General features: G+C 42.1%; 1 protein-coding gene across 4 annotated transcripts in view; it reads right to left on the bottom strand.

Moving 5' to 3' along the window:
• PACC1 (proton activated chloride channel 1) overlaps window positions 1-16,141 on the bottom strand; it is a 38,786-nt gene that overhangs the window by 18,519 nt on the left and 4,126 nt on the right. For all 4 annotated transcript variants that reach the window (XM_072831141.1, XM_072831139.1, XM_072831138.1 and 1 more), the window contains one exon: window positions 15,668-15,764. In XM_072831141.1, the coding sequence (XP_072687242.1) occupies window positions 15,668-15,764 (97 nt within the window). The remainder of the gene's footprint in view (window positions 1-15,667; window positions 15,765-16,141) is intronic.

Genomic DNA, 16,141 nt, shown 5'->3' with positions numbered 1-16,141 from the left:
TAGAAGAAGAGAGAGAAACGGTGCAGAAAACTTATGGAAGAAATAATAGCTGAAAAGTTCTCTAACCCGGGGAAAGAAAGAGATATCTAGAGTCCCCAACAAGATGAACACAATGAGTACCATATCAAGATATTAGAACATCAAAGACTAAAGGTAAAGAGAATCTTAAAAAGAGCAAGAGAAAAGTAAAAAATTACTAACAAGGGAAACCCCATTAGGCTATCATCTGATTTTTCAGCAGAAACATTACAGTGGCAAGATATATTCAAGTGCTGAAAGAAAAAAAAATCTATGACCAAGGATACTCTACCCAGCAAAGTTATTATTCAGAATGGAAGGAGAGAGAAAGTTTCCCAGACAAGCAAAATTTAAAGGCATTCATTACCACTACCTGGCCATTAAAGGGTCTTCTTTTAGCAAAACAGAACATAATTAGAAGATTATGAAAGGAAAAAAAATCATGGGTGAAAGCAAACATATAGTAAAGATAGTAGATCACCTACAAAGCTAGTATAAAGGTTAAAAGACAAAAGTAGTAAAATCAATTTTTTTTTAGTAAAATCAATTCTATCTAAAACATTAATGAAGGGTGTTACAACACAGAAAGAAGTAAACTCTGACATCATAAACAAAAAATGGAGGGAGTAAAAATTTAGTGCTTTTAGAATGTGTTCAAATTTAAACAACCATCAACTTAATATAGATTGCTATATACTCAGGATATCATATATGGGCCTCATGGTTACTATAAACTAAAAATTTGTGATACACACACAAAAATATAAAGAGAAAGGAATCCAAACAACACCAAAGAAAGTCACCAATCACAAGGGAAGAGAGCAACGAAGAAGAGAAAAACTACAAAAAATCCACAAAACAAACAAAATGGCAATAAATACATGCCTATCAATACTTTAAATGGTCTACATGCTCCAATCAAAAGACACAGGGCAACTGATTGAATAAAGAAACAAGACTCATTTAATGCTGCCTACAAGAGGCTCACCCTAAACCTAAAGACACATAGAGACTGGAAGTGAATGGATGGGAAACACATTTACTATGCAAATGAAAGCAGGAAAAAAACCAAACACACACCAGAATAGCAATACTTCTATCAGATAAAATAGACTTTAAAACAAGACTGTGTAGCAAGAGACAATGAAGGGCATTACATAATGATAAAATAATGCAACAAGAGGATATAATAATTGTAAATACCTATGCCAAACACTGGAGTACCTAAATACATGAAGCATATATTAACGGACATGAAGAGAGAAACTGATGGTAATACAATGATAGTAGGGCACTTTAACACCCCGCTTCAACCAATGGATAGATCATCCAGGCAGAAAATCAATAAGGAAACAGTATCTTTAAACAACACTAGACCAGATAGATGTAACAGATATATATTGAACATTCCATACAAAATCACCACTAATACACATTCTTTTCAAGCACACATAGAACATTATCCAGAAAAGATCACACTAGGTCGCAAAGCAAGTCTACATAAATTTAAGAAGACTAAAATCATATCAAGCATCTTTTCTGACCACAATTGTATGAAACTAGAGATCAATTAAAGGGAAAAAAAATCTAGAAAAAAGCACAAATACATGTAGGCTAAACAACAAATGAGTCAATGAAATCAAAGAGGATGGAGATATACACACACACACACACACACACACATACACAGACACACACACATACCTGGGAACAAATGAAAATAGAAACACAACAGTTCAAAATCTTTGGGATGTAACAAAGGCAGTTTTAAGAGAGAAGTTTATAGCAATACACGCCTACCTCAAGAAACAAGAATAATCTCAAAAACTTACCCCTACACCTGCAGAAACGAGAAAGAGGAACAAAGCCCAAAGTTAGTAAAAGGAAGGAAATAATAAAGATCAGAGCAGACATAAATTAAATAGGGACTAAAAAAATAAAAATAGAAAAGATCAATGAAACCAAGAGCTAGTTCTTTAAAGGATAAACAAAATTGATAAATCTTTAGCCAGATTCATCAAGAAAAAAAGGGCAAGAACTCAAAAGAAAAAAATCAGAAATGAATGAGAAATTAAGATTGATACCACAGAAATACAAAGGACTATAAAAGACTAATACAAAAATTATACACCATCAAATTGGACGACCTAGGAGAAATAGATGTAGAAACATATAATCTTCCAAGACTAAATCAGGAGGAAATAAAAAATCTGAACAGATTTCTGTTCAGATTACCTTGACACCAAAACCAAAGACACTACCAACAAAATGATAGACCAATATTCCTGATGAATACAGATACAAAAATACTCAACAAAATATTAGCAAACCAAATTCAACAGTACACTAAAAAGTTCATTAACCAAGATCAAGTGGGATTTATTCCAGAGGAATTTATCCATCGATGGTTCAATATCTGCAAATTAATCAATATGATACACCACATTAACAAAATGAAGGGTAAAAACCATATGATCATCCCAATAGATACAGCAAAAGCATTTGACAAAATTCAACATCCATACATGATAAAATCTCTCAACAAAGTTGGGTCAGGGGGAACATACCTCAACCTAATAAAAGCTATATATGACAAACCCACAACTAACATCATACTCAACAGTAAAAAACTTAAAGCTTTTCCTCTAATATCAGGAACAAGACATTCTTGCCATTTTTATTCAACACAGAGTAGCAAGTCCTAGCCATAGCAATCAGACAAGAAATAAAAACCACCCAAATCAGTAACAAAGAAGTGAAACTGTCACTATTTGCAAATAACATGATACTATATATGGAAACCCTAAAGACTCCACTAAAAATCATCAGAACTAATGAATACAGTAAAGTTGCAGGATACAAAGTTAACATACAGAAATCTGTTGCATTTCTATACACTAATAACAAAGTAGCAGAAAGTGAAGTTAAGAAAACAATCCAATAAAATTAAAAAAAAAACAACAATCCCATTTATGACTATATCAAAAAGAATAAACTACCTCAGGAGAAAATTTAACCAAGGAAGGGAAAGACTTGGTCCTCTGAAAACTACACAACACTGTTGAAAGAAATTGAATACCAAAAAATGAAAAGATACCACACTTACAGGTTGTCAGAATTAATATTGTTAAGAAGTCCATATTATCCAAAGCAATCTACAGATCCAATGCAATCCTTTTCAAAATACCAATAGTATTTTTCAAAGAACTAGAATAATTCTAAAGTCTGTATAGAACCAAAAAAGACCATCAATAGGGCAGCCTGGGTGGCACAGCGGTTTAGCGCCACCTTCGGCCCAGGGTGTGATCCTAGAGACCCGGGATCAAGTCCCATGTCGGGCTCCCTGCATGGAGCCTGCTTCTCCCTCTGCCTGTGTCTGCCTCCCTCCCTCTCTCTCTCTCTCTCTCTCTCTCTGTATCTCATGAATAAATAAATAAAATCTTAAAAAAAAAAAAAAGACCATCAATAGCCAAAGCAATCTTGAGAAACCACAAAGCTGGAGGTATCACAATCCCAGATTTCAAACTATACTAGAAAACTATATAGTAATCAAAATGGTATCTGGCACAATACAGACTCCTAGGTCAACAGAACAGAACTGGTAGCCCCAAATAAACCCATGTTTACATATGGTCAATTAATCTACAACAAAAGTGGCAAGAATATACAATAGATAAAAGACAGTCTCATCAATAAGTGGTGTTGAGAACACTAGACAGCTACAAGCAAAAAAAATAAAACCGGACCATTTTTGTACACCATACAACTTACATCATACACAAAAGTGCACTCAAAATGGAATAGAGACCTAAATATATGGCTGGAAACTAGAAACTCGTAAAGGAAAACATAGTAATCTCTTGGATACTGGCCTTAGCAACACTTGTCTGGATCTGTCTCCTCATGTAACAGAAGCAAAAGCAAAAACAAACTATTGTGACTACATCAAACTAAAAAGCTTTTGTACAGCAAAGGAAACTAACAAAATGAAAAGTCAACCTACTAAATAATGATAACATTATTTGCAAAAGATATATCCAACAAAGGGCTAATATCCAAAATGTATAAAGAACTAATTCAATTCATGTAACACCCCCAAAAAATCAGATTTAAAAAATGGCAGAGAATCTGAATAGACAATTTTCCAAAGACATCCAGATGGCCAAAAGACACATGAAAAGATGCTCAACATGCCTAATCGTCAGGGAAATGCAAATCAAAACCACAATGAGATATCCCCTCACATCAGTCAAAATGAGTGGTACCAAAAACACAAGAAATAAGTGTTGGCAAGGATGTGGAGAAAAAGGAACCTTCATGCACTGTTGGTGGGAAAGTAAGTTGGTGCAGCCACTATGGAAAACAGTATGGAGGTTCCTCAAAAAATTAAAACTAGAAGTACCATTCCACTACTGGATATTCACCCCAAGAAAACTAAAACACTAATTCAAAAAGATATATGCACTCCTCTGTCTATTGCAGCACTGTAGCCAAGATATAAAAACAACCCAAGTGTCTGGCAATAGATGAATGGATAAAGATGTGGAATATTACTCAGCCATTAAAAAGAATGAAATCTTGCCATTCACAACATGGACGGACGGATGGACCCAGAGGGTATTATGCTAAGTGAAATTAAGTGAAAAACAAAACAAAACAGAAACAGACTCATAAATACAAAGAAGTTGGAGGTTGCCAGAGGGGAGAAAGGTGGGGGTGACAAGCAACATCGGTGAAAGGAACTAAGAGATTCAAACTTCAAGGCTTTCCAGCAATGACAACCTCCCAGAACATGCCTCTTGCAAATGACTTCCTCTATCCCTCCCTGGAAGAACAGAGAGGAGGCACAAGAAGCAGAGCCTGGTGCAGAGCTCTAATTCCTACCTCACAGATATAAAATCACCACCATCTGTAGCCATGCACAAATAGCAGTTTTATGTATTGGCTGTCCTTTGCCAACCTATAGGGAAGAAAAGCAAAGCTTCCAGGATGCTCCTTCAGACAGAAGCATCACTAAAAGCAACTTGAATCAAAATGAGTGGAAAACCATCCCAATAAACACACTTTAGGTTAAAAAAAAAAAAGGGCCCCAAATTTCCAGTTATAAAGTAAGTAAATTCTGAAGATGAGAAGTACAGCATAGAGAATATAGTCATTAATTTTGTAGTAACTTTGTATGGTGATGAATGGCAATTTATTGTGGTGAGTATTGTTGAACACTATGTTGTACACCTGGAACTAATATATTAGTGTACAACAAGGTCAACCATACTTCAACTTAAAAAATGTAAATGGACCAAACATTCCAATTAAAAGGCAGAGACTGTCAACCTGGATTAAAAACAAGACCTAACGATATGCTCCCTATATTAAAAAAAAAAAAAAAAGGACTTTAAATCCAAAGATAGAAGAGTATTTGCTCATAATTATTTCATTTTCTTTTATTTGAAAGCACAAAAGCAGGATCAGCACAGACTTATCAAAGGGTTTTAGGTCAGAGAAAAGTAAGTCATTCATTTCATACTTCTACAAACATGCACTAACACCAACTCTGTGTGCAAGACTTTGTGCTAGGTGCTTCAGGGATGTACCAAGAGAGGAGAACTGATGGTCTGTGCTAAAAGTGCCACAGAACTCAGAAGGACAGGAGGATGTAAACTGTGAGATTTCTCTGCTTGGGCTGAAGTATGGATGTAGGGGAGAAGGGCAGAGATCAGCCAAGGCTCTGTGGAGGTCACATAGCCCTGTGCCCAAAGCACCAGGAGGTTCTGACAAAGGAATAATTTGGTGTTCATTATTCAATTTATTTTCTGAACTGGAGTCCAGATATCCAGTTGAGTGGTTAAAAGCATGAACTTTAGCATGAACTTTAGTCAGGGATCTGGACTCCAGCTCTGCTGCAGACCACTCTGAGACCCAGGACAAATTACTTAGTGCTCCTAAGCCTCACTTTCTTCATGTGAAAAGGAAATAATTATTTCAGTGTTATAGGATGTCTAAAAGAAATGAGAGAATGTTGCAAAATGCACTATATATATAGAGTGTTTGCTTAATGCATTAATGTTCTTAGAGAAACGGAATGTACCCTCTACCCCTCAAAAAACAAAGCCTTCAATGATGAAGATAGCAAAAATGAAGAGCACAGCACTACATACAGTCTCTTAATAATGATAAATTAGAAAAAAATAGGCCAAAGATAAAATGAAGGTGAGGCAGAAAACAGTATCTTTCACATAGGAGGCATGTAATGTTTCCAGGCCCTTTTGATGACTGAATGACCCAAATAACAGAGGGACCAAAGTCTTGCAGTGCTAACAGCTACCTTCCATTTGTAGAACAGCAGTGCGCTGCAGGTATGTAAAACCATAAAGCAACTGGTGTGCCTTGCGATTCATGGCGGAATGCTTTAGAGTTTTTATATTACACAGAAGTGCAAATTCCCAGAAGTGTCTATGAGGTTCCTTCGGGCAGTAAAGAGCAGGTGAGTGCAGGAAACAGCCACTGACAGCCACAAAGAGAAGTGAGGAACCAGGAAGCCCTAAGGAAGCCCCTTGGGCAGCTGAGCACGAGCCACCATGGATGGGGACAGCTCTAGTTCTCCAAGAGGAATGAAAGCAAGTCTCTTTTTGAACTTTCGTCTCTGATTCTACTTTTACCACTTCTTACTGTTATTAGCAACAATGTCCATTTCTGCTCCCTGGTGGCTTCGCTACCTGCCTGCTCTCCATGTTTCTCTAGGACTTTGCTCCACTGCACCAGCGAATTCCCTCTCCCAGAGAGTATCCTGTATAGGGTGTCCTGTCACACACATCACAGGACACTGCTGTCCTTCAGACCTAGTCTCTTGCTGCTTCCCCTTAGCTCAGACGCTGATTCCTGATCAGTCATGTGTAGCCGGGCTGCAGGGTCACAGGACTCAAGGTATAGTGGCCTGTGTACACACGGACCTACTCATAGCTGTTGTGCCTGGCAGGCACTCCCAGTTCCCATGGCCCATGTGGGATCGCAGGTTCACTTCAAGACTTTTTATATTTTTAAGTAATCTCCACACCCAACACAGGGCTTGAACTCAGAACCCCAAGACCAAGAGTCCCTACTGACTAGGTCAGCCAGGTGCCTCCCACAGGTTCACTTCAAAACATGGCAGGTCAAAGAACGTTCCCTGTCACGAGCTGCTCATAACCGCGGGGTCAACAGGGATCAGTTTTCGACATCCAAGCGAGGTTTGAGAAAATCATAAGACCAAACTGAAAGAACTCTGAAGTGACTGGTTTGGTGTATAACATCTGAATAGAATTTTTTTAAGAGTTGGCAGGGACCTAAAAGGCCATCTGGTCCAAACCCACTCTGTGCAGTGATCCAGGCCCCAGAGTCTGTAACTAGCACAGAATAAAAGCCCTGAGGTCCCAACTTCTAGTCCATGTTCTTTCCCTACACGGCAGTGAACATTAGTAGTTAGTTCCAGTCACTAGCAATGACAAAAGGAGATCTCATTGAAAGAATATAACTTCATGCCAAGTAGAACCTCAGGGCATTTTCAAGTAAACTGTATCCTTCATCCTGGCTAACCCATGCAATGAAGAGGAACAATAATGGGCATCTGTGGGCTGGTATTCACTCTATCATAAGCCACATAAACATGATTTGCAATGTTCCGCCTTCATGATGCCTTTGGTTAAGGAAAGAGATGAATCTCCCCCTAAATCTTCTTGAAAATTCTAAAAAAACTAACTGAAGGCACAAAAAGGTCACATGACAATTTGCATCCCTTGGATTTGCTTGGCAGAGTTACTTAGACAAATTACTCTCATGGGAACACTGTCCAAGTGCCTCCTCTGCATCTCTCAAAGAAGCCAAGGTGAACTTCTCTACCACCTTTTCTTGTAAATTAAATAAATTAATGTAAATTAAATAAAAACTGTAAAACTCTTTATCATCCACACATGCTGTGGCACTCCAATTCTGAAACAAGACACCGGGATGCCTGGATGGCTCAGCGGTTTAAGTGCCCGCCTTCAGCCCAGTGTGTGATCCTGGAGACCTGGGATCGAGTCCCACATCGGGCTCCCTGCATGGAGCCTGCTTCTCCCTCTGCCTGTGTCTCTGCCATTCTGTGTCTCTCATGAATAAATAAAATCTTTAAAAATAAATAAATAAAAGGGGAACATAATAGGTTGAATGTTTAAAAAAAAATGAAACAAGACACCATTATATCTTACCATTTAAATTTTTTTTTAATTTTTATTTATTTTTTTTAATTTATGATAGTCACACACAGAGAGAAAGAGAGAGGGAGAGAGAGAGAGGCAGAGACACAGGCAGAGGGAGAAGCAGGCTCCATGCACCGGGAGCCCGATGTGGGATTCGATCCTGGGTCTCCAGGATCGCGCCCTGGGCCAAAGGCAGGCGCCAAACCTCTGTGCCACCCAGGGATCCCCATTATATCTTACCATTTAAAAAAAAAAAAAGATGCTGGACATTTGAAAAAAATGTCCTATGCACTCTGTAGTCAGAAAAACCAAACACTGGCTTTCTGTGGCAAGCTGGAGGAATGTGTTGTAAAAGTATACATCCTTTTAAAAAAAAAAAAAAATTATTTATTTATTCATGAGAGACAGAGAGAGAGAGGCAGAGACAGGCAGAGGGACGTGGGACTCGATCCCGGGACTCCAGGATCACGCCCTGAGCCCAAGGCAGACGCTCAACCACTGAGCCACCCAGGTGTCCCAAAAAGTATACACCCTTTATATGAATGCAAACCCATGACAGTAGGAAGTAAAAAATATAGGCGCCTGGGTGGCTAAGTCAGTTAAGTGGCTGCCTTTGGCTTGGGTTATGATCTTGGGGTGCTGGGATCAGGCCCCATGCTGCTCAGCGGGGGAGTCTGCCTCTCCCTCTGACCCTCCTACTTGTACCCTCTTTCTCACCCTCTCAAATAAATAAAATCTAAAAAAAAAAAAAAAAAAAAAAAAGTCAAAAATAATGCACAAGATTTTCTTGCAATAGGTAATCTAGGAGTTTTACAAAACCCATGACCGCACTCCTTCAAAAACCCAGACTTGCCTCAGAACGTAAGTCAGCCATCAAGGGGGTGTGTGATGAGTGATCCAACTGCTGAAAACCCAGTGGGACCCTTACTCACAGGAAGGGGGAACTAATGGTCTACTGTAACTCTGCAAAACTCTACCTTGCAAACAGCACGGGGCCAAGATGCATCCTGAATGCAAAGAAGGAATGAACGGTTTCTCCTTTTTTTTTTTTTTTCCTTTTAATGATGTGGTCAGTTTGTTGTTATTGTGGGGTTTTTGAGATATGGTTTACATACCATAAAATTTACCCCTTTTAAATGACTATATTTAGTTTTTAGTATATTCATAAGGTGTGCAACCATCACCACTATGTAATTAGCAGAATGTTTTCATTACCCACAAAGAAACTCCATACCCACCAGGAGTCACTCCTCCTTCCTCCTAGTCCTTGGCAATCAATAACTGGCTTCCTGTTCTATGGATTTGCCTATTCTGGACAGTTCGTGTAAATGGAATCACTCAACATGTGACCTTTGGTGTCTGACTTCTCTCACCTAATATAACATTTTCAAAACTGATCCATGATGTAGCACACACATTGGTTCTTCATTTCTCTTTATTGCCAAATAATATTCCATTGTGTGACTATACCATTTTATTAATCCATTCATCACTTGATGAACCTCTGGGTTGCTTCCACTTTTTGGCTCTTATGAATAGTGCTGCCATGAACATTCATGTACAAGTTTTTGTGTGGATGTTTTCATTTCCCTTGGGTATATATACCTTGAAGTGGAATTGCTGGGTCACATGGTAACTCCATATTTGAACTTTTAGGAATTGCCAGACTATTTCCCACAGTAGCATATGCTGTGGCACTCCAATTCTGAAACAAGACACCATTACATCTCACCACTGAAATTTTTTTAACCAATTTACATATCTACCAACAATCTATGAGGGGTCCTAATTTCTCTACATCCTCACCAAACCTAGTCCATCTGATTGATTGTAGCCATCCTCAAAGGCTACAGAATGATACATGTCTCCCTGCAGTTTAGATATGCATTTCCCTGATGATGAAAGACGTCAAGCATCTTTTCATGTGTGTATCAGTCATCTGTGTTGGAGAAACATATTCAGATTCTCTGGTCATTTTTCTACTTGGGTTGTCCTTTTATTATTGGATTATAAAAGTTCCCTGATCAGATCTATGATATGAAAATCTCTCTCATCCTGTGGGCTGTCTTTTCATTTTCTTGGTAGTATTCTTTAATGCACAAAAGTTTCTCATTTAAAAAAAAAAAGTTTCTCATTTTGATGAGATCCAATATATTTTTTCTTTTGGTTGCTGATCTTCGTCAATTCTATTAATATACAGTTGTTTCCACGGAGAACGGACTACAATGACTAATTAGCCAAGTGTCTTCCTCATTTTTATTACAAATGTGATATAACAAACTGCTTATTCAGTTAGCATGTCTGCTCTCACTTCTCCCTTGGAAGAGAATAGGTGGTTGTGATTTGTTTAATGGAGAGGAAACAAATTGAGGCTTTCATATTATGGATTGGAAATATTCATCTCAGAGAGTAAAATTGGGAATATAATCCTGAACGTCCAGGTGCTTCTTTTTTTTTTTTTTTTTAAGATTTTATTTGTTTATTCATGAGAGACAGAGAGAGAGAGAGAGGCAGAGACACAGGCTGAGGGAGAAGCAGGCTCCATGCAGGGAACCTGACGTGGGACTCGATCCTGGATCTCCAGGATCACGCCCTAGGCTGAAGGTGGCACTAAACCACTGAGCCACCCGGGCTGCCCCGTCCAGGTGCTTCACTTGAACTTCTGCTGCCCGATGTCAACAGGCCCAACATCCTAGTACCCTCCTGTCCTGCAGCTCCCACCTCCAGGCCCCCCACTGGGGCTCCGGCTCCACCCTCTCTTCTGGCCCCCCACTGTGACCATTCCCCAAGGCTATCTCCACAGCCAGCTCCCTCTATATGCTGTCCCTGGCTGCCTTCAAGGCTCCTACTTTCACTAGGCCAGTCCTCACCTCCCTCTGCCTCTGGGCCCTACCAGCCCAGACACCTGCAGCACAGAAGCACCTTCTCTTCGAGCCACTGACCCCTCTGAGCTGTATGATGTATATCTATGTTCTCCCACTCACCAGGCTTCAAACCTCAGAATCTTCTTTGATTCTTCCTTCTCCCGCTCCCCCACATCGATGCCACCTACCAGAGCAGCCTCTGACCCAGCACGGTTCTCTCTCCACCCTAATCTCTCCAGCCCTAGGGCACTGCCACACTGTTCCTCCTTGAATTCTCGTTTCACTCCTGCTCCTCTGCTCCAATCCCATGAAATACTCCCTGCCACCTAAAGCCCTCCGTAATGTGACCCAATCTGTCCTTCCCACCTCATCTGCTTCTACTTTTCTCATCACCAACCCTCCACTCCAGCCACACCATGCTACCCACTGTTTCCGACATGCCCTGTTTCTATCCTACAGGACGTCCACATGGTCATGTATGCCATCCCTCCTCCCCGGCCAGCCCCTTCTTTTCCACCTACCAATCCGTCCTCCTCAGTTCAATCCCGCTTCCTTCATTAACCCGCCCCTCTCCGTTCATTCCTGAATCACCTGTCTCTACCATTTCCTGGACCCTCAACCATTCATTCTAGTTGCTCAGATGAGATACGTTCCTGTTCCAAAGCCCCACATCCCCCTGAGGGTACAAGTAAACACTGAGCACCCATAGGTACTCTGCTAGGCATCAGAGCTACAATAAAGGGAGGAAAAGAAAAAAAAAAAGGGGAGGAAAAGACAAAAATTCTGGGATTGTCTCACAGAACTCGGGGGCAGGCCCAAGGGGTTGGTAACGACTAATTAAAGAATTAAATTCAAGGGGTGCCTGGGTAGCTCAGGTGGTTAAGCGTCTGACTCTTGATTTCAGCTAAGTTCATGATCTCAGGGTTGTGAGATCAAGCCCTGCATCAGGCTGTGCACTCAGCAGGGAGTCTGCTTGGGATCCTCCCTCTCCCTCTGCCTCTGCCCCTCCCCCAGCTCGGGTATGCTCTCTCTCTCTCAAATAAATAAATCTTTAAAAAAAGTTATATTCAATAAATGTGCTCTTTCAACTGTGCTAAATTCTACAAAGGAAAAATACTAAGCATCAGGAAGGCACAGGGCAGGGAGAAAAGGCCCTCATTAGGTTGTTCAGGACAGGCTCTGCAGGAGGAGGGTAAGTTCTTCTTTAGGTAACCTGCCTTCTCTCGCTACATGTCCTGAGTTCCTGGAGGTAGGCCCTGCTTCATTGGCCCTCTTAGTGGTCTTAGCACATGGCATAACAGGTGAAGGAATCCGTGAGTGACTCTGGTACAGGAAGGGGAGGATTCTGGAGCAGGAAAGCATATCATCCGGGAAACAGCCCTGGGTTCAAATCCCAGCCCTGCCACTCATAAGCTCTGAGCATATTATTTGACCTCTCCATGCCTCAAAACTAACCATCTCCCTCATAGAGTGGCGGTGAAGACTCTGTGTAAGTATATATGCAAAACCCTATGCAGGCCTAGTACATGAAAGCACCCAATAAACAAATGGTGGCTACTGACATCCTTATCATTATTTGTATTATTGTTAGAGGACTCAAAGGCAGGAAATGAGCTCTGAGAGTCATAGATTAGGTTATCAAATTTGGGCCAACTCACTACTGAGACTTCTTCTGAGTCTGGATTTTCTATGGTCTACAAAGGCAATGTGCCCAGGAGGGTTTCCCTGAAAGCACGCAAGGCTCTTGCCAATCCATGATCTCCCCAAAACTTGCTCTGCTTGAGGTCTGGTTTCCTGTTCTGACTGACTTCACACTTTAAGTAAGGCCCCAGGAATCTGAGGAAAAAGAGAAGCAAAGGTCATCATGGCCACTTCCTAGTTTGCCTGGCACTTATCTATAAAAGGAAACACAAAAGAACGCTTCACCCTTCCAAGTCTGGCCGCTCTCTTCTGCTGGCTGTCTCCATCCATCTTCCCCCGATTGGGGGCAGGAGGGTAGTGCAGGGTACAGCAGGTGAAATAACGGCCTGCCAAAGACGTCCAAGTCCTGATTCTTAGAACCATACATATGTCAAGTTACATGGCAAAGAGAAATTAAGGCAGCAGGTGGGATTAAAGCTGCCACGCACCTGACTGTAACACAAGGACATGTTCCTGGGTTATCTAGGTGAGCCCAATGCAATCACAGGGTTCTTCAAACGTGGAAGAGGAAGCAGAAGTCAGTGTCAGAATGATATAGGAAAGACTCAACCGGCTACCGGTGGCTTTGAAGATGGAAAAAGGGCCATGAGCCAAGAAATGTGAGCAGCCCCTAGAAGCTTGAAAAGGCACTGAAATGGATTTTCCCCTAGAGCTTCCAGAAAGGAATTCAGTCCTGCTGAAACCTTAATTTTAGCCCACTGAGACCCATTTTGGACTTCTGCCCTCCAGCGCTGTAAGATAATAAATCTCTGTTGTTTTAAGCCACTAAGTTTGTGGTAATTTGTTATAGAAACAACAGAAACTAATACACAGAGCTAATGCAAATAAATACGAATGTACTGTTCTCTCCCTGGGGCTTTAGGGCTTCAGAGGCAATGCCTAGAGTCAGAGTGGGGGCAGCCAGTAAATGCTACTACCTTTTACGCAACAAGCTTTAATAAAAGGATGCTTAAAATAGTTCTTAAGAGGCACTGGTGCAGTAGAAAGAGTTTGAGGGCAGGCGGAGCTTGATCCGGTTTATCAGCTATGTGAGTTTTCCATACTTTCCTTAACTCCCCTGGGCCTCAGGTCCTCATCCATCAAAATCAGGATGACCACCCCACAGGAGGTGAAAGTTACAAAAATTAAATGGGGCCCTGGGGATGACAGAGCTTGGCCCCAAGGAAGCAGTCAGTAAACAGCTACTCTTCCAGCCTCCTTCCTTCTACAAAGTCTCAAGGATTAGGCACACTCACAGAATGTCCTAGTTCATTCCTCTCCCTTATAGATGCAAAGATAGAGGAGCAGAAGCCCATCTCCTTCAACCTACCCAAGAAGTTGGGAGTCAGGCTGAGGCTCCATACACTCATTTATTCAACAGATCTTTATCGTAAGGCCAGGGCTACGGTGGCAAGCAAAACGGACTGGTCTCTACCTTCACGGAGCTTACATGCCAGCAGAACCGACGTTCATCAAGTGCCAGGCAAACAAATACATAGTCCCATCACGGATAGATAGCTACAAGGGAGAGGTGCGCAGGCCATGAGGGACGAGATCAGAGAGTGGATGCGATCTAACCAGGACGATCTAACCAGGACGTCAGAGATGCTTTGTGGAAAACAGCAGAGGAGCTAAGAGCTGAAGGACGATTAGCGTTAACTAGATGACACAGGGATAAAACAAAAAGGCCCGATGGTGAGGGTAAAGCCTAAATAAAAGAAGGCCAGCATGGCTGGGGGGTAGAGAGAAAAGGGGAAGAAGGGAAGGAAGGGGAAGAAAAGAGTTCTCTGGTTTGACTGGCTGGGTGATGGGTTCCATTCCCCAAAACAGGAAACACTGGAAGAGGGCCATGCTGGAGGTGAGTTGGGGAGGGGTGGATCCTGAGGTCAGTTGCAGATGTACGGGGTACCTCTGGGACGTCTCAGCAGAGCTAGCGCCTGGGCATTTGGATATATAAGATATGTAAGTTTGGAGTTTACATGGAACCTCTGGGCTGGGAGTGTAAACCTGGTGTCACATGTGAGCAAACAGTGATGGAAGCAGAGAAGGGGCCTGGGTAGGACGGCCTACTAGAGAGACAAGGAGGCCTCTGACAAACATTTAACACCCAAAAGCTGGAAGGTGACTGCAAAGGCAGCTGCAAGGAGCAGGTCTGGGAAGCAGAGTGTCACATCACATATGAGAGCAGATTGTATCCAGGAAGAAGAAGTGGTCAACATTATCCAACATTACCATAAGATTCCGTAAGACGCCACCTGACTGATGGGACCCTGCTTGCCCAGCTGGGTGACAATACTGGGGAGACCTGATGTCCAGGAGGTGAGGCCTATTAGATATTCTCCTGGAGGGCCCTGGGAAGTGACTCAGATATTAAGAAGTTCAGGGATCCCTGGGTGGTGCAGAGGTTTAGTGCCTGCCTTTGGCTCAGGGCGCGATCCTGGAGACCCGGGATCGAATCCCACATCAGGCTCCCGGTGCATGGAGCCTGCTTCTCCCTCTGCCTGTGTCTCTGCCTCTCTCTCTCTCTTTGTGACTATCATAAAAAAAAAAAAAAAAAAAGAAGAAGTTCAACTGTTACCTGCTTCCTAAGGAAAAACAAACATCAGAGCAGAGACCTGTTGAATCCAATGGCCTGGCCTCAGGAACTGGCTCAAACCAGAGTACAGAAAAGAGCAGATACTGGCCTGAACACATCCCCTGTCCCAAGGCTGGTTAAATATGTATAGCTTTAAAACTAGGGCAGTACTTGAGACCTGACACCGGGGCGCAGGGCAGGGGGCTCCTCCTCTTCCGCAGGTACCCAGCTGGCAAGGCGCCTGGACTGGAGCCTCCCACTGAAGCAACAGCAGAGCCCTGCTTTCCAGCCCTTCTGCCCCCAGCACTGAATCCACTTACCTGGTAAGACTCCTGGACCTTGGACTCTGTCCGTCTCCTTTTCCTGCTCGTCTGCTCGCTCTGAGTTCTCAACCACCTGATCCAACTCCTCACTCAGCTAAAGGGGGAAACAAAGAGGGCAAACCGGTCAGCTATAGCAGCCTTGCTGGTCGGGACTGGAATGAGAAAGCAGAAACTGCCTTTCAATTGTCACACACACACACCACGATGTAGGGTGTGTTATACCAATTCTACAGATGAGGACACTGAAGCTCAGAAAGTCACGTAACTTCCTGTATACTGGTTTCCCAGGGCTGCTGTAACAAAGCACCATGGGCTGCAAGGCTCAAAATAACAGAAGTTTATTCCCTCATGGTCCCGGAAACTAGAAATCTAAAATCAAGGTGTTGGCTGGGTTGGTTCCTTCCGAGGGCTGTGAGGAAGAATCTTTTCCATGGCACTCTCCTAGCTTCTGGTAATGGTGGGCAAGCCTCA

This window comes from Canis lupus, chromosome 6 (assembly GCF_048164855.1).
Source record: "Canis lupus baileyi chromosome 6, mCanLup2.hap1, whole genome shotgun sequence".
In the NCBI taxonomy this organism is placed as follows: Eukaryota; Metazoa; Chordata; class Mammalia; order Carnivora; family Canidae; genus Canis; species Canis lupus.
Note: the sequence above shows the minus strand (reverse complement) of the source record. Positions and strands in the feature narration are given on the sequence as shown.